Raw genomic sequence first — 20128 nt, 5'->3', positions numbered from 1 at the left:
ATTCTTTTTTGAAAAAAATGTAAGGAAATAGTACTGAGAGGCAAAGGCTGTTATCAAAGAACTAGAGGGTCTTCCTTTAAGTTTTTTGCTCTACAAAACTCATCAACCCCTATGAAGTATGTGGTTTCTAGTCAGATTCTGCTGTACCAGATGGGAGCATCTCCAGGTACTCACTCTCAAGGTTAAACTGGATATGTGACTGGTCTTACATGTGAGTTTTTCAAGGGAATTTTCCCATGGAAAAATTCTTACCCAAGGAGGCTGGAGTCTATACACTATTAACATAAGTAAGCTGCATTACTGATCACATAACTAGGTATTCTGAGGTCGCCTGAGAACTCAGTCATTATGTGCTAAGTCACTTCAGTTGTGTCCCACTCTTTGTGACCCTATGGACTGTAGCCACCAGACTCCTCTGTCCATGGGATTCTCCAGGCAAGGATACTGGAGTGGGTTGCCATGCCCTCTTCCAGGGGATCTTACCGACCCAGGGATCGAATCCCAGTCTCTTGCGTCTCCTACGCTGGCAGGAGACTTCTTTACCACTAGCGTCACCTGGGAAACTCTAATTACAACACCAGAGAAATAAACACTGCTGCTGCTGCTGCTGCTAAGTCGCTTCAGTCGTGTCCGACTCTGGGCGACGCCATAGACGGCAGCCCACCAGGCTCCCCCGTCCCTGGGATTCTCCAGGCAAGAACACTGGAGTGGGTTGCCATTTTCCTCTCCAATGCATGCAAGTGAAAAGTGAAAGTGAAGTTGCTCAGTCGTGTCCGACTCTTCGCGACCCCATGGACTGCAGCCTACCAGGCTCCTCCATCCATGGGATTTTCCAGGCAAGAGAATAAACACTGAGTTACTTACAAATAAATTTTGGGAACAGTAACTGATTTGTTTCTACTCAATCTTTGAAAAGACTTACCTCTTTTTCAAATGAGGTCATAAAACAGGGCTCATCCCATAAAGAATGTTTCTCTAAATGCCTCATTAGCAATAGGATAACACTCAATCTTCCAAAACAAAGCTCACTACCTACCAATCAATAAAGTGCATTAAGCTGTGTATCAAATTTTATTCTGGAGGAGCAGAGTTCCTTTTTTTTTTTCCCTTTTCAAGAACTGTCATATGGTGTCTCCTCAGGACTTGTCAAGCAGGATGTGTGAAATTCTTATTGTGACTTGTTATGGAAGCAGGCAGCCACCAGCTGGCAGGCCCCCAGCTTGTGTGGGGGTCAGTGATGTAATATTTCTCTCGTTTTGCCCACTAGCTTTGCCAGAAGAGAATGAAGGCATACGTGCCTGCAGGGCTCACAGAAAAACACGTTCAAAAATGAAGTGGTGCAAGTGACCTGATATCTTAATTCTATTAAGTTCTAACCAATTCTTTTTTCTTTTTGCAGTTCTAATTTGTCTTTTTTTCTTCTTTCTTTTTAAAAAAATTTTATTTTGAAAAGTGAAACATCGTTGATTTACAATGTTTCATTAGTTTCTAGCGTACAGCAAAGTAATGCAATTATTAATATATATATATATTCTTTATATTCTTTTTCATTATAGGTATTGAATGTCCTATAATGATATACTGAATATCAGAAGATATTGAATATTAGTCCCTGTGCTATACAGTAGGACCTTGTTGTTTGTCTATTTTATATACAGTTGTTTGTATCTGCTAATCCCGAAGTCCTCATTTATCCCTCTCTCCCCTCTTTACCTTCGGTAGTCATTGGTTTGTTTTCTATGTCTGTTTTTGTTTTGTAAATAAGTTTATTTGTAACATATTTTAGATTCCACATATGAGTGATATCCTGTCTTTAATTTCACTTATTATGATAATCTCTGGGTCCATCTATGTTACTGCGAATGGCATTATTTCATTCTTTCTTAATAAATGAGTCATATTCCACTGGGGGCTTTCCTGGTGGCTCAGATGGTAAAGAATCCACCTGCAGTGCAGATCTGAGTTCGATCCCTGGGTTGGAAAGATCCCCTGGATGGGGGCATGGCAACCCACTCCAGTATTCTTGCCTGGAGAATCCCCATGGACAGAGGAGCCTGGTAGGCTACAGTCCATGAGGTTGCAAACAGTAGAACATGACTGAGTAACTAAGCACACAATATTCCATTGTGTGTGTGTGTGTGTGTATGTGTATGTGGAGGAGGGCATGGTGACACACTCCAGTATTCTTGCCTGGAGAATCCCATGGACAGAGCAGCCTGGTGTCCATAGGGTTGCAAAGAATCAGACGTGACCTAGCGACTTACCACAGCACATATCTATACACACACACACACACACACACACACCATCTTCTTTATCCATTTATCTATCGATAGACACTTAGGTAGCTTCCATGTCTTGGCTATTGTAAATAGTGCTGCAGTGAGCACTGTTGGAGTTCATGCATCTTTCTGAATTAGAGCTTTCTCCAGATATGTGCCTAGGAATAGGATTGCTGGATCATATGGTGCATGCTAAATTGCTTCAGTTGTGTCCAACTCTTGTGCAACCCTATGGACCATACCCGCCAGCCTCCTCTATCCATGGGATTGTCCAGGCAAGATTACTGGAGTGGGTTGCCATGCCCTTCTCCAGGGGATCTTCCTGACCCAGTGACTGAACCCGCGTCTCTTACGTCTCCTGCATTGGAAGGTGGGTTCTTCACCACTAGTGACAGCTGGGAAAGACCAGTCAGTTATACATAGACATATATTCATTCCTATTCAGATTCTTATCCCATTTAGGTCAATACCAAGTATAGAGTCCAGTGGGATTTCTTTCATGATTTTGTAAAACTTTTTGAGAAACAAATCATCAACCACATTGTTTACACTCATAAGGTTTCTTTCCGGTATGTCTCCTTTCATGAACTTTAAGGGATTAAGTTAAAGGGATTAACGAATACTTTCTCACACTCCTTACTTGTACAAGGTCAATCTCTAGTGTGTGTTACCATGTGGGCATGGTTTCTATTTTTAGTTTTTAAAGGAACATCCATACTGTTTCCCATAGTGGCTGCACCAATTTACATTCCCACCAGCAAAAGGAGGATTTGCTTTTTATCATGCCTTCTCAAGCATTTATTATTTGTAGCCTTTTTAATGATGTTAGGTCATCAAATAGTGATGATTAGTTGTATCCAATAACATTAATACCCCAGCTGATGTTACAGCATGAATAAGAAATGGAATTAACTGGTGGGATTAAACATCAACCTTGGAAAGCTCAGAAGCAGTTAAAGGGAGAAGTTAATTTTCCCCACATAGGGAGGACTGATGAAAATATCTTTACAAAATGTTAAGGGTATCAATAAATCCAGGATATTCAAAGGAATATGTAAAAATCCTTACCCCTTGGGTCCATCCTGGCCAGAAAGAACCAAAAAAAAAAAAAAAAAAGAAGAAGATAATGAACTAAAAGCCTGAATTGGGGAGGTGATTGTTATAAAGGAAGGGTGAAATCCCTAGGACCAGATTCGTATTTTAGGTCTAAGATCAGAAGATCATATTTAGAGAGTAATGTCAAACCTGGAAACCCTGTGGGTACAGCAATTCTTAGGGATGACACGGTTCAAGGTCTAACTGTTGCAGACAGCAGAACAGCATATAAATGTAGGGGATCAGGAAAGATCCAGCTAACATTTCTACTGAATGTCAACTTGGATGGTGATATTACAGAAAACCGAAATACGTAAGATGACCGTATGGCCTACTTTTGTCTAAGTCCTTCAGTTAAGACTGTGGTACTAGTGTCAAATCTAGCTTAATACTCTATAGTTGCTCTAGTAATAGATAATGCAATAAATTAAAGGAAAAAAAAAAGCAGTGTTAAAAAACAGTATACTGGTGTTCTATAGTTTGGTGACTGTAACGAAGAAGACACAGAGTAGTATCATAACCAGAGAGATGGGTATCGAAGTAGGTATAGTTACCTACTTTGACATGGGTAAATAATAAATGAGAGACTCATAATAAATAAATGAGAGACTCCAGGCCAGAAGGGAAAGCCCTGTGGATCTCTTTCTAGGACCAGTGAGATAGGATGTAGGAAGAGAACGGGCCACTGAAGAGGGTTTCATAAGATAACAATGTTAGTAATGATTTCAATTAGTTCAGGAAGTCAGAAGGAGGGTAGGAGGAAAGGATCAAGATACCTCGAAATCTATTCCCAGTAAACAGTAGGTTTTATAAGACATAAAAAAACAAAAACAAAACACGTGTTAAATGCAGAAGAGAGCCTGGCAAAAGTCTGTCACTCTCAGGAAAAGCACAAATACCCACTTTTAATTACAAAAGTCCCTTGTGTATGAATGATCACGAATGGCGGGTCAACAACCTTGATACAGGGTTACAAGTACACAGCTGGCTCCATATGATTTTAAGAGCAGCCATGGAGCTGTCTTGGTTTATTCATCATCATCTGGGTTGTTTACTAAGTACGGAGCCAACTCAGTAATGAGACGTGATCGATCACGCATCCAACAAACCAGGAGAAAAGAAAATCGGTGAACACCCCAAATTTCCCTTTTTAATCCTGACTGCACTGACATCGGGTAGTAAGAGCCCTCACGACAACTCTTTTACAAATTCACCCTTAAACCTTCAAATCCACATATGACTGAGGAAGAATATGAAAAAGCCATGAATAAGAACTAAGCAACTCCAGCTTTTAGACAAAGTAGCAATTAAGCCCAAACCAATGGACATTTCTATACCTGGCACAGGGAACACAGGGGAGGGGCCAACCATGGCCTAGAATGCAATGCTCAGAAGCTTTCCCACTGACAGACAAACCCTGTTCTCACTGATGCTTCCTGCCCTGGGAGAAGGAGTTCATACTATTTAACTTACATCTCTTAGAAACATAAGCAAAAAATGTAAGCATACAGCTCACTTCTTTATTTCTTTCTCCTGTGGTTTAGAATTTGCTTGTCCTGCTACACTGAACCCAATTTTTCTAAATCATGTAAAAGAGGGAACACAAGAAACCTTAACTAACAAGAAGAGAGTTACGGTAACAATGGGTAAGACACCAAAGAGAAGCCTGCATTATTAACTGACAAAAATGGCAATCAGGGATCCTCAGTGTACATAGATTCTTATATATCTGTAAAATAGATATGTATTTTTGTAAAACTACTTTGAAACAACAAAATTCTGTGAAGCAATTATCCTTCAATAAAAAAAAAACTTTAAAAATTCTAAAATATATTATTAAAAATCCTGTGCTTAATTACATAAAAGTCAGAAAACTTTACATTAATTCCTATAAGCCCTAAAAGTCATATTTAATATTCCACTTGGAAATTTGTTAACATTTGGGAACAGCTGAGAAAATACTGAAGGAAAAAGTGAAGTGTTACATCATCATCACCTCTGGGGATGTGACTAAACCAGATGGCCTTTCTAACCCAAAGATTCAGATTTTATAATTTTATGAATTATAAATGATGAATACAATGATGCCTTCAATTAAAACTAAGAATCTACAAATTATGGGATTTAGATTCCAAAGAAAATGAGGTGAAAATATATTTATTAATAATCACAGAAACCAAAGATTCAGATTTTATAATTTTATGAATTATAAATGATGAATACAAATGATGCCTTCAATTAAAACTAAGAATCTACAAATTATGGGATTTAGATTCCAAAGAAAATGAGGTGAAAATATATTTATTAATAATCACAGAAACCAAAGTCAGTTAAAGAATTTTAGCAAACATTTATGATTGCCTCTGACCTTCATTTATAAAGGACAAGATGACAAAGGCAAAAAACCCCACAAAAACAAAAACCCACACAAACAGAAACAAAATCCTTCTTAAGAAAAATTCAGATTTAGCCAATGACTGATGAAATAATCCCCAAATCCCTTCCCCAAATTTCTAAACTACAGACCAAAACAGAAGACCATGTCATTCACCCAGCTCTCAAGTCTTTGCAGAACTACCAGTGACCTATTATAATGCCAGTGGAATTTTGATCCCAACTCGTGAGGTTAAAATAAAATAGTTACAATAATTCAGTGATGGCTGATTAATTATACTAAAATTAAATGGTAGGCTATAACCAGAACAGAACTTCATGGTTAGACTTTATTCCATAAAAGCAAACTTCGATGGGAGTGGGAGAGATCACGTAAATAAGAAATAGAAAGACATACATTTATAGAAGAAAGAAAACTACATGTTAGATGTTCTGGCACCTAGGAGAGACGAAACATCAAGGCCACCTTACCTCCCATCTGCATAGTCCGTGTCTGCTCCACCCCACCAGACGTCTGAGTCATCCTCCTCTGCATCCGCGGAGTCAACATTGTCACTTTCCTCGGCCAGTGGGCAACATACAAATTCCACCCCTCTGAACTTGTCAATTCCACAGGGCAGCAACATGCCATAGTCATGCAAGTTGGTACTCTTCTCACTACAGGTCTATAAAAAGGTAAGGAGAAAACAACAAGTACTGGAGTAGATGGGCTTCATTTTAAGAAAGTCCAATTCTAGAAAGACACAGGACCAGCATATTGAGACCAATTTTACAGTGGAAAGAATCATTTGCTTTTTGAGTGGATTTGCAGTCGTTTCTTTAGCACAAGCTACTTTGGTACCCTTAATTTTTAACTTTGATACTTATTTAATAGAGATAGGTTGTTATGGGGCTTCCCTGGTGGCTCAACAGCATAGAATCTGTCTGCAATGCAGGAGACATGGGTTCAATCCCTGGGTCAGGAAGATCCTCTGGTGAAGGGAAAGGTTACCCACTTCAGTTTTCTTGCCTGGAGAATCCTACGAACAGAGGGGCCTGGTGGAGTATAGTCCATAGGGTCACAAATGACTTAAGAGACTAAACTATAATATGTTGTTATACTATAGAAATGAATAAAAACAATATGAGTAGAAATAAATTGGGAGCTAAGACATAGAAGAAACCTCTACAGTGAACAGTTATCAGAAAATCAATTCTTTCCAGCCTCATTAGCATATCAGGAAGTAGTGATGGTTCCACATATATATCCCCCCAACTCACTTCCACTTCCTTTATGGATGGAAGCTACTCTCACTTGGATCTACTTGGATCTATCTTACTTGAGCAACTGCAACTCTCTTGGCTCACTTTCAAAGTAAGAGTCTTAGGAAAAGAAGAAATTATCCTCTGCCATGAATCAAAACTTAAAGTCATTAGAGATTTCTCCTTCAAATCCTTTCGCTTTCCTGGGATTTGTTAAATTCCCACAAATCAAAATTAACATAAAGCTTTGAAAGCACCCAGTGGTGACAGAGGAAAGATTAATAATTCAATACACATAAGTAAAGAATGAAATTTTACAGAGTGTACTTTGACCTCATAGGAATTAGACTCATTTTGTTTCTCAGTGGCAAATTAATTTTTTAAACTCCAGAAGAAATGAAAAATAAGGTAGTCAGATGGGCATCTGTGTGTGCTGAGCTGCTAAGGTATATCTGACTCTTTACGACCCCATGGACTGTAGCACGCCAGGTTCCTCTATCCATGGAATTTTCTAGGCAAGAATACTGGAGAGGGTTGCCATGTCCTACTTCCAGGGGAACTTCCTGACCCAGGGATCGAACCCACATCTCCTGCATTGGCAGACTGATTCTTTACCACTGAGCCAGCCACCTGGGAAACCCAATCAGATGGGTACTGGGCTTTAAATCATCTAGGTTGTTTTCTTAATATCAATTAGCTCTGAAACATTTTTATATAAAGACAATGTTGCTTACAACATATTATTTTATAAAAGGCAAAATTAATGCTGAATCTTAAGTGGTGTTTTTTGCCTAACAGCTTTAAGGCTATGATGCAATGGGTAAATGGAGCTAGATCAGGGTTTCTCAATCTCAGTACCATTGACATTTTGGGCCAGATTATTCTAGAGGACAAGGGACACTTGTCCTGTTCACTGAAGAATGCTTAGCAGAACATTCTGGCCCCTGGCCACCAAATGCCAATGGTATCACCCCTTGTCACACAAAAAAACTGTGACAACCAATAATATCTCTAGACATTGGCTCATGTCCTTGGGAAGGGATGTGGAGCAAAACTGACCTCATTTGAGAACCACTGAACTAAATCAAGGAACCTAATTCTGGGAGACTGATTTCATTACAAAGGAAAAAAAAGCATACAAATTTATCAGAAAAAAATGCATAATATATTAAAGAGACAAAGCAGTTTTAAAGGCAATAATATAAAAAATGACATTTTATGCTAATTGCTTTATGTCTTATTGGCTTTGCTAAAAGCAGGGGGTTAGCAAAAGTCAGAACTGGTGCCATAGACTTCCTCCCTATGGAGAAATGATGGCGTCAGCGTGACGCACTGAACACAAAGTTGATGGCAAAACTCAGATCTAACTGTAACTTTCATGCCCGTACTGGACAAGCTACTTCCTCCTCTACCATTGTATTCCCCAATGGATAACAGAGAAAAAAGTTAAAGCATAAAAACTTGGCACGTGCCAAACGAAAACAACACACAAATTACAAAAATTTTTAAAAAGGTATGTTTTAAGGTTTATAGAGAGTATAAACTTATAGTTTCTAATTTATAAAACATGACATAGCATAACAAATCTAACTAAACATAAAATACTCATGGATAGCTTTTTAAAATAATAACTTATTGATCAACACAGCTGTTGTCTCAAGATATCCTCTTAAAATATTCATGAAGATTTTTATTTTTAACGGTAATAATTAAAAAAAAAAAACACATTTATCAACAGACAGCTGTTGCCTCCAAACACCCTCTACAGTGTCCCTGCGCATCATCCCTATGAAACTGTCACTTGGCAAGGAGGGCGATGAAAGGGCTGGTACCTCTTTGGCCACGGTGTGCCAGTGAAGGTGGGTTTCACAGACATCCATTCTCTCCTGGTGTAAGAATTTGCACTTGTCGGGAACAAGGAGGGCATCACTCACAAACTCGCCAACTGCAAACAAAGAAAACAGCTTCACATCATTCTGTCTGCATCCCAGGGATCTTATCCTGGTGACAGTATCAAGGAAAGACAGGCTAAAAGAACTTCAGAGAAGTTACGTTGCATTTAGAATGATGAAGTAGTCAAAGCAGGAAGAAGTATCTTTAGAATTTTGAGTCCTGCTTCCGTAAACAGCCAAGTTCCTTGTCACATTACCTTGATGGTTAAATACTTTCTATGTGTTTAAAGTGAAATTTTAATTTATTGAACATGAATCTCTGTGAAGTAATCATACAAAAAACTGCCACTTAATTGCAACTAGGGTGAAAAAATTACAGATTGACTTCACCAAGGTGATCATTTGAGAAGAATCCAAATAAATAATTGTCCACCCCTCTTTCTTGGACATATTAATCTGAAACTAACACAAAAGTTAGCATTTTTTGACTTTCTAAATAAAATCTACATATACACATATGTGTATTGTATGTTTATATATATAATACTGGAGAAGGCAATGGCACCCCACTCCAGTACTCTTGCCTGGAAAATCCCATGGACGGAGGAGCCTGGTTGGCTGCAGTCCATGGGGTCGCTAAGAGTCGGACACGACTGAGTGACTTCACTTTCACTTTTCACTTTCATCCATTGGAGAAGGAAATTGCAACCCACTCCAGTGTTCTTGACTGGAGAATCCCAGGGACGGGAGAGGCTGGTGGGCTGCTGTCTATGGGGTCGCACAGGGTCAGACACAACTGAAGTGACTTAGCAGCAGCAGCAGCAGAGAAGGAAATGGCAACCCACTCCAGTGTCCTTGCCTGGAGAATCCCAGGGACAGAGGAGCCTGGTGGGCTGCCGTCTGTGGGGTCGCACAGAGTCGGACAGAACTGAAGCGACTCAGCAGCAGCAGCAGAGAAGGAAATGGCAACCCACTCCAGTGTTCTTGCCTGGGAAATTCCATGGACAGAAGAGCCCGGTGGGCTACAGTTCATGGGGTCGCAAAGAGCTGGAGATGACTTAGCGACTAAAACAACAAACAGCATACATAATACATTTGTGACCCCATGTACTGTCACAAGTACACCCCATGTACTACTTCACTACAGTATCCCCAATTTCAGTATAGATTCTGCACACAGTAGGCAATAAATGTCTTGATGAATGAAGAAATTAAATGCTATAATAGAGATAAAGTGATAGATCAATATAGTGAACACATCTTCTTGAGGATACTGGGGATGATCTCAAAGTAGAAATAACAGTAGAAATGAGTCTAAATGGATGAACAGGAATGGGCCATGTAGGAATGAATGCAATGTTAAGACAGTATCTATCTTGTTTAACATTCTACCCCCAATCCATGGTCTAGTTCTAGCAAACATGACCATACTGGATGTATGGATGGATGTATGGATGGATAGGTGAATGGACACATGGCAAAAGGAAACCTTCTGTGCAAAGGAAGAAAACAGGACAAAGCATATCTGTAGAAGAGGCAGAAGTCCACTATAGCTGGAACATAAGGTAGGTGGGGAAAAATGTCCAGAAATAAATGAAAGACTGGAGAAATATGGCAGACTCTAGTTTTAGAGTCTAAGGTTTTAAATCATTTTGGATGTAACACAGGCCACAGGACATTTTAAACAGTAATGATGCGCTCGTTTGATTCCCATATAAACTCTTTAATAAAGTGAAAGATGGACTCCTGTCATAAGATGATGAGTAATCAAGGAGACCATTGAGTAAGGTACCATGATCCTTCAAGCAAGACATGCAAGAACAGATTAAAACCAACAACTACAAACAAGCAAGGAATACAAGTTGTCCACACATCAGCAAAGACAAGAACCATTTCTTTACTTCCATAGTATGTTACATGAAATTTTCTGAAATGATACATAAGGAGATAAAGGTTCTAAGAAGGGGGAGAAAAAGCAACTTTTCAAACCCTTTAAACAAAAGGATTCCTTAAAACTATCTTTCCAAAAATGCACTTAAATTTTAGTCTGTCTCTAGTTCAAACATGCACGATGCCTCATGAAATTTAAGTATTTATTTTAATAAATAATACTTAGGTAAAAGTCTAAGCAAATCACAGGGGATAAAGATCCTTATCATTCCTCAAATCTCTGAAACAATTGATGGTGTCCACAGCATTGCATTGTGGGTCACAGAGAATGCAAGAATTATGAGACACGGTGCCCCCAGGGGCTTCATGCTGGTGGTACTTGGTGAGGAAGGAAACTTTTGAGTCCATGGAATGGCTGGCTTTCCACGTGCATCACTGCAGTTCAGCTCCACAACAGCTGTGTGATGGGTCTCTAGAGTGGGACACAGGGAGTGACTAACACTTTCCCAGAAACACACATAACGCCACCTACCTTGAGAAGGCTATAACCAAACCCCAGAGACAAACATCAAGATATAAATTATAAGGAAAGAAATGACATAATAATGCAAATGATGTCATATTTTTCTTTTGCTTTTACATAGAATACTATAAAACAAAACAACAAATAAAACAGACCTCCCCCCCAAAAAAAGATGAATTGGGAGAATGGAAAACAAAAATAACCTCATCAGAAACCAACACATCTTTCTCCAAGTGGACTCTTCATGGTTTCTCAGGGCAGGCAATCACACACAGCAAGAATACTTTATACCAGAGGCATCCTATTTTCAAGGCCACAGGAGGCCAGAATCGACAGTGGCCTGAAGATGCCTGCCTGATTTACCAGCTCCGAACTGTCAAGCCATACTACCATACACATCTGGGCTTCCCGGCTCAGGTGATAAAGAATTTGCCTGCAATGCAAGAGACCAGGTTCAGCCCCCGGGTTGGAGAGATCCCCTGGAGAAGGGAATGCCTATCCAACTCCAGTACTCTTGCCTAGGAAATCCCATGGACAGAGGAGGCTTGCAGGTTATAGTCCATGGGGTTGCAAAGAATTGGACATGACTGACTGACTGACTCAAGAGACATGGGTTTGGGTGGACTCCGAGAGTTGGTGACAGACAGGGAGGCCTGGAGTGCTGCAGTTCATGGGGTAGCAAAGAGTCGGACATGACTGAGTGACTGAACTGAACTGAACTGAGCAACTAACACACACACACACACACACACACACACACACACATACAAACACACACACATCGCCATATTTACAAACATCAGAAATACTAAGCAATGTTTTTTTATTTTTTTACAAATTATCTGGGAAGATTCAATGCCTGGGCCAAAGCTGTTAAATCAGTTCATGAGACAATCAGAAGAAGATATCGGATACTCTCAACTTTGTCCTGAAACAGTTTTTGTGGCATAAACTGGATAACAGCTGCAGAACGACAAAGTGTCCTTTTTTACTTGACCTGAGGCCAATCTGCTAAGGAGTAGATTTTAATGCAAAGTCAAATCACTGGAAGATATTTACCTTGGTAAAATCAAGTGTTCATCAAAAGGACACATATGACATTAATTTAATAAAAGGATATTTGATTTGTATTTTTTATTTGGAAAATGGCATTTCATTTCACTGTGTGAAGATGCCCTTAGGTTTCTAATATTGCACATAGTCAAGAAATATATGTCCCTCAAATGAGATTGCTTTTTTAAAGGATTAATACGGGTTATTTAATAGGCCCTCGGGACTAATGGCAAAACAGTAAACTCATTGTATTCTAACATTAAAATAAAATTCATCAAAGACTGGATTTTACAGTCTTGTTTATATTACTTTCAAAACTGATGGCACATACTAGAATGTTACACATTGGAAAGGTTAAAGCAATTAAACCACAAAAATCTGTTAAAATTTATTTAATAAGGAATGAAAGAGAAGTGGTAAAAATATAACAAATCCTTTCTCAGAATCTGGTTTAGTTTAATACGGTTTACCTTTGCTCTCTTTTTAATTCTAAAAACATTATTCTTAAAAATCTATGATATAAAAAAAAAAAAACCCAACTATGATGCAACAGGGGATATGTGGAAACTCTTTGTAGTGGCCACTCAGTTTTGCTGAGAATGTAAAATTGCTCTAAGAAATAGCTTTTTAATTAAAAAAAAAAAAACTGATAGTATATTTGGGGAGTTTCCACATAGAACCATGCTCACTTTTATTTTTATTTATCTTTTGCATTTTATTTATATATGTTTTTTAAATTGGAGAATAATCACTTTATAATGTTGTGTTACTTTCTACTGCATAACCATGTGCATTAGCTCTACGTATACATATATACATGTATCCCCTCCCTCATGAGTCTTCCTCCTACTGCTCCCTGCTGCCCCCTACCCCGTCCCACACCTCTAGGTCATCACAGAGCACTAAGCTGAGTTCCCTGTGTTATACAACAGCTACCCATCGATTTGTTGCTATTCAGTCGCTAAGCCATATCTGACTTTTTGTGACCCTAGGACAGAAAGTGAAGAAGAACTAAAGAGCCTCTTGATGAAAGTGAAAGAAGAGAGTGAAAAAGTTGTCTTAAAGCTCAACATTCAGAAAACGAAGATCATGGCATCTGGTCCCATCACTTCATGGAAAATAGATGGGGAAACAGTGGAAACAGTGGCTGACTTTTATTTTTCTGGGCTCCAAAATCACTGCAGATGGTGATTGCAGCCATGAAATTAAAAGATGCTTACTCCTTGCAAGGAAAGTTAGACAGAATATCAAAAAGCAGAGACATTACTTTGTCAACAAAGGTCCGTCTAGTTAAGGATATGGTTTTTCCACTGGTCATGTATGGATGTGAGAGTTGGACTATAAAGAAAGCTGAGCACAGAAGAATTGATGCTTTTGAACTGTGGTGTTGGAGAAGACTCTTGTGAGTCCCTTAGACTGCAAGGAGATCCAACCAGTCCATTCTAAAGGGGATCAGTCCTGGGTGTTCATTGGAAGGTCTGATGTTGAAGCTGAAACTCCAGTACTTTGGCCACCTGATGTGGAGAGCTGACTAATTTGAAAAGACCCTGATGCTGGGAAAGATTGAGGGCAGGAGGAGAAGGGGACAACAGAGGATGAGATAGCTGGATCGCATCATCGACTTGATGGACATGAGTCTGGGTGAACTCCAGGAGTTGGTGATGGACAGGGAGGCCTGGAGTGCTGCGGTTCATGGGGTGGCAAAGAGTCGGACACTACTGAGCGACTGAACTGAACTGAGGGACTGTAGCTTGCAAGGCTCCTCTGTCCATGGCATTTCCCAGGCAAGAATACTGGAGTGGATAGACATTTTGTTCTCCAGGGAGCATTTCCTGAACCACGGATTGAATTGGGTCTCCTGCACTGGCAGGCAGATTCTTTACCCCTGACTCACCACAGAAGCCCATCTGTTTAATACATAGTTTTAATTTTAAAACAAAATTTCTGTTTATTTGGTTTGATCCTCAGGTTAAAAAAAAATGAACAGAATCCAAGTGAAAGAGACCACAATAAATTAAGTATTCTAATGAGAAATCATCTTTCTGCTAATGTTGAATTTTAGGAATCTGGCATCATTCAGTCCTAGCAGTTTCCCTGGTTGCTCAGTTGTGAAGAATTCACCTGCTAACACAGGAGACATGGGTTAGATCCTTGGGTCGGGAAGATTCCCTGGAGAAGGAAATGGCAGCCCATTCCAGTATTACTGCCTGGGAAATCCCATGGACAGAGGAGCCTGATGGGCTACAGTTCATAGAGTTGCAAAAAAAGTCAGACAGGAATTAGTGACTAAACAACAAAAACAATCTCATTAGTTAAATTCAATACACAACTGTGCATATTTACTGGTAATCACACAACCTGGTTTCTTGTTTTAAACATTTACAATTTATATTACACACACTCCAGTTGAAAAGGAATTTTCACAGCTAAGGAACAAGATCTCTGCTTGGCTTCTTTGCTAAAAAGTCTTGGCAAGGTAAACAGTAGCACCGAATTCATTTGGGACTCTGCAGGCATTGATCCACTGGCTCTTAGGTGGTCTTTGAGAGGACTGTCTTATTCAAATTACCTCATTTTGCAGATGAGAGGAAAAGAACCCAGGTCAAGTGGCTTGCCCACAGAGCCAGTTGGCAGTGCAACTGGCCTGAAAATCTGGACCTCTGGACTCCAATCCAAGTGTGGTTACTCAACTCACTGTTTTTTAAAGTCTGGTCAAACTGGGTTACTTGGCCAATTCTCTTTGGCTTTTATAAAAGTGGATTCACTTTTAGACTATAAAATAACGTTGTGATCTACAATGTGGTCAATGGAAGAATAAAACCAGACTTAAATTAGCTAGCAAGTCATATAAACAGTTAAAAATGCATTCCACTGCACAGAATGGAACGCATGGTAAACACAAAAGAGAATGCTTGACAAACAGTAGCATAAAGTCATGATAGAATTCTCTATCCCGTAAGTCTCACATTAAGGGTGAAGCTGCAGCAGATGTTCCATGATGCTCTCCGAGACTAGGTTATTCCTGTATTTCTGCACTAGGGCAGTGATAAAGAATCCACCTGCAATGCAGGAGACATAGGTTCCATCCCTGAGTTAGGAAGATCCCTTGGAGAAGGACATGGCAATCCACTCCAGTATTCTTGGCTGGAAAATTTCATGGACAGAGAAGCCTGGTGGCCTACAGTCCACTGGTTTGCAAAAGAGTTGGACACGACTGCGTGACTCAACAACATCTTTCTGTTCTGCACTGCCATCCGTTGTGTGTTGGCTTTTCTCAGCATGCTTTGTGATCACAAAATAGCCACAGGATATTAAGAGATCATATTCAAGTTTCAGGCAGGAACAGGTCAAGGGATAAAGGTTTTCTGTTTGTTTTTTTTACCCTGTTAAAGCTTTGATGTTTCACTGGGAGGAACATCCACCCAGTATCCACATCCCATCCACCAGAGCTGTGTCATCTGGCCACATTGAACTGTGAGGGAATTTGCAAACAATAATTTTGGTCGAGCACATCGTCTCCACGAATGAGGAAAATCTGGAATTCTTTTTGAAAGGAAGAAGTAGGACTGAATATTAATCAGGCAAATACAGAGTCTCCCATAATATGAAATTTGAAGACAGGAATGTATTTTTCAGTTTCTTTATATTCCTTTACAAAAGACAGATGATTCCAGGGAGACAACAGAGAGTAAAAGTACTATAAGTAAAACCAAAGGGACTGTGAATCACAGCACATGGAGAAAAGGTGGGGAAGGGTGTTGGAGCAAAGAGCAGAATTTCTCAAAACTGAGTTTCCTAAATTTTTGAGTAGGAGTGGGACTGAACAGACTGAATAAAATTTCCAGAACCACATGTATGTTCTTCAAGACAGACATCTCAAATGAATAAACTGTTTTTCTATGAATTCACAAAGATTAAACTGGTGTTGGCTAGAAACATTTCAGGTCTTTGGACTTCTGCCCAAGGTGTAACCTCCCTTCCTTGTCTCTAAAGTGTTAAAGGAAAGGGTGAGGAAGAATTCTAGCAATGGGATTCCTGAAAATTGGCAAAGCCTCAGATAAGAAAGATAAGCAAAAGGCAAAAGAAGTGAAAGCTACAAGTTTCTCCTAAACCCTCTCTCTGACTTTTCAAATGAATGGAGCCAGGTCTTGCTTACATACACAAATGGCAGGTTGAGTGTAACAGAGAAACAGTGTTTGACCCAGGTTCTGAATAACAATCGTCTTATAATTATGAAAGCTTCCCAGATGGCACAATGGTAAACAATCAGCCTGCCAATATAAGAGACACAGGAGGGGCAGGTGTGATCCCTGGGTCAGGAAGATCCCCTAGAGGAGGAAATGGCAACCCACCCCAGTATTCTAGCCTGGAAAATCCCATACAGTCCATGGGATTGCAAAGAGTCAGACACGCCTGAGTAACTGAGCATGCAAGATGATGGAAAGAGTGCAGAGGACATAGGTGAAAAAGACAGGAACAAAATAAGCATTTGTTAGCTCTTGTGCAGCTTTTTCAAAACCTCACAAAGGCATGAATTAATTCTGGTACTGCTCAGCAAGTGTACAACTGAAGAACTGTGTAAATAGAAGGTGGATGGTAGGACCAGGCTTGCCCCTGTCAGTGAAATGTGCAGATAACCCAGGGGAGGAGCCAGAAAGATCCATGAAGTGACAGATCAGAGTTGGAGCCATAAGGATGAATGCATATTTAGCTTAATATCGATACAGATAGTTAGCTACAGAAATATTCATACAAGTTGGACACTACACAAATATAATGCCTCACTCTTGAGAAGCACCTAAAAGCAGATGTTCTAGTAGCCATGAGCACACCCAGTGCCCAGGTCTCTATTTTTAATATTATTCTGCAATAAAGGGAACTAGAGTCCCCTGGAGAAATAGAGCATTCTAGGATTGGGGCCTAAACATATGAGTCTGGAGCATCTTGTGGAGAAAACAATAAAAGAGGGTTTTCAAAATAGGCACAGGAGTCAAATGAATGAACTCCCAAAGGCCAAAATTGGAACAACTTGAGCAATTATGTGTCTGTATGTGTGTGTATATATATAATTAATAAAGTAGTATTAGATTATAACACAAAATATAAAATGTCTATGAGTCACTAAAACTGAATAAATAAAATGGGTGGTAAAAGGCAAACTTGTGTAAAATTAAAAATCATCTATACCCTCAGGAGATTAAGCAAAATTTTCCATTCCTTATTTGTGGGCTATGCCTAGCGACTTTCTTCTGAAGAGTTCAGTACACGATGAGGGGAAAAGAGTAGGTTTATAGTGGAGAAACCTGACAACCACTATCCCAGCCATATGATCAAAGTCAACAGTAATAGTGACAGATCTTGTTGATCACAGGGGCTCTTGATATGATATGATGAAAAAGGCAATCTATTTCTGTGGTCTGTCTTCCAGAAACCTGTAACTCCAGGTGAAACATAAGAAAATTCCACCAGGAGCATCCTAAAAAAAAGCCTGACCACTACTCCTCAAAATTGCCAAGGCCAAACGTGAGGAAAGTATGAGAGACTGTTATGGAGCGCTGATTAGATATGGCAAGTAAATTTCATGTGGTGTGCTGCATGGGATCTTAGAACAGAGAAAGGATTTTAGATAAAAACTAAGGACATAAATTAAAAATTGCTTGCTCCTTGGAAAAAAAGTTATGACCAACTGAGACGGCATATTAAAAAGCAGAGACTTTACTTTGCCAACAAAGTTCCATCAAAGCTATGGTTTTTTCAGTAGTCGTGTATGGATGTGAGAGTTGGATTATAAAGAAAGCTGAGCACTGAAGAATTGATACTTTTGAACTGTGGTGTTGGAGAAGACTCTTGAGAGTCCCTTGGACTGCAAGGAGATCTAACCAGTCCATTCTGAAGGAGATCAGCCCTGGGATTTCTTTGGAAGGACTGATGCTAAAGCTGAAACTCCAATACTCTGGCCACCTCATGAGAAGAGTTGACTCATTGGAAAAGACCCTGATGCTGGGAAAGATTGAGGGCAGGAGGAGAAGGGGACAACAGAGGATAAGATGGCTGGATGGCATCACTGACTCAATGGACATGAGTTTGAGTGAACTCCGGGACTTGGTGATGGACAGGGAGGCCTAGCATGCTGCGATTCATGGGGTTGCAAAGAGTCGGACATGACTGAGTGACTGAACTGAACTGAAGGACATAAATGAAGCATGAATAAAGGACAGACTGTATTAATAATAATGGATTAGAATTGGTTTATTAACTGTAAGAAATGTACCATTAGATATTAATACTGGATATGCCAAAAAGTTTGTTCAGGTTTTTGTATGCTTTCACAAAAAACTGAATGAACTTTTTGGCCAACCCAATTAGGGGAGACTGGGCGAGGGGGTATATGGCAATCCCCTGGAATATCCTCTCAATTTTTATTAAAATTAAATAATATTAAAATTTATTAAATCTAATAAAATAATACAAATCAATATAAAATTTATTAAATATGATTAATTAACATAAATTAAAATTTATTAAATCTAAAACTTAGATTAATGCCTACTTAAAAAAAATTTGAAGCTTCCACATCAGATTTTGATAAGACATAGCTATTCACTTCCATGTCAAGATTCTGACTTTCAACAACTGTGAAATTACTGTCAACTGAAAAGAACTTGTGTTAAAAAGATGTTTACTTGGAGAAGGAAATGGCAACCCACTTCAGTATTCTTGCCTGGTGAATCTCACGGACAGGGGAGCTTGGGCGGGCTACAGTCATGGGGTTGCAAAGAGTCAGTTATGACTTAGTGACTAAACAACACAGTAGTGCTAGGTATATATGTCTTACAGTAGGAAAAATCTCTAAAAATTTTTCACCTTGCAAAACTGAATCTTTATAGTCATTGAACGACACTCCTGCTTTTTCCTCTCCCCAACCCCTGGCAACTACCATTTTCCTTCTCAGTGAACTCCAGGAGTTGGTGATGGACAAGGAGGCCTGGTGTGCTGCAATTCATGGGGTCGCAAAAAGTTGGACACGACTGAGTGACTGATCTGATCTGATGGTTGATTCATGCTGAGGTTTGACAGGAAACAAAATTCTGTAAAGCAATTGTCCTTCGATTAAAAAAAATTAAAAAGAGGATAAAAAATAAACTCAAATTGTATATATTTTAATAAAATTGTATCTTAATATTTTAATTCTTTAGACATTACTTTTAATTGAACACAAATTATATGAAAAATCTTGACTGTAACATCTTAATTAGCGATTTAGTGCAATGAAGGCAAAGAAATTTTATGGAATATATGACTTTTTATGAAAATAAAAGATCTTTACTAACACAGGCTTCGAAGAGAAGATATGACATCTAAAATAACTAGACAAAGCTTAGTTTTAGATTTTCCTAGCAAATTTTCTGTTTCAATAATCTGTGCATGGGTGGCATTTAAATTCTTGTAAAAACTTTCAGAGTTTTTGAATAATCACACATTTATCAATTATAAAGGAAATCCTTTAAAAAAATTTTTTTAAAGATTTTGATGTAGACCATTTTTCAAGTCTTTACTGAACTTGTTATAATATAGCTTCATTTTATGTTTTGGGCTTTTTGACCAAGAGGCATATGAGAGCTTAGCTCCCTGACCAGGGATTGAACTTGCAGCTCCTGTACTGGAAGGTGAAGTCTTAACCACTGGGACCCCCAGAGAAGTTCCTATAAAGGAAATTCTTTGCTTTCCAAGTTTAACCTTGTCTTGGAAATGTAAAA

General features: G+C 39.1%; 1 protein-coding gene across 7 annotated transcripts in view; it reads right to left on the bottom strand.

Annotated features, from left to right (window-relative positions):
• Positions 1–20128, bottom strand: part of APP (amyloid beta precursor protein) — a 312804-nt gene that overhangs the window by 174977 nt on the left and 117699 nt on the right. For all 7 annotated transcript variants that reach the window (XM_027543466.1, XM_027543506.1, XM_027543608.1 and 4 more), the window contains exons 4-5: positions 8846–8958; positions 6243–6436 (exon numbers count right to left, since the gene is read on the bottom strand). In XM_027543466.1, the coding sequence (XP_027399267.1) occupies positions 6243–6436; positions 8846–8958 (307 nt within the window). The remainder of the gene's footprint in view (positions 1–6242; positions 6437–8845; positions 8959–20128) is intronic.

This window comes from Bos indicus x Bos taurus, chromosome 1 (genome assembly GCF_003369695.1).
Source record: "Bos indicus x Bos taurus breed Angus x Brahman F1 hybrid chromosome 1, Bos_hybrid_MaternalHap_v2.0, whole genome shotgun sequence".
NCBI classification, from domain to species: domain Eukaryota; kingdom Metazoa; phylum Chordata; class Mammalia; order Artiodactyla; family Bovidae; genus Bos; species Bos indicus x Bos taurus.
Note: the sequence above shows the minus strand (reverse complement) of the source record. Positions and strands in the feature narration are given on the sequence as shown.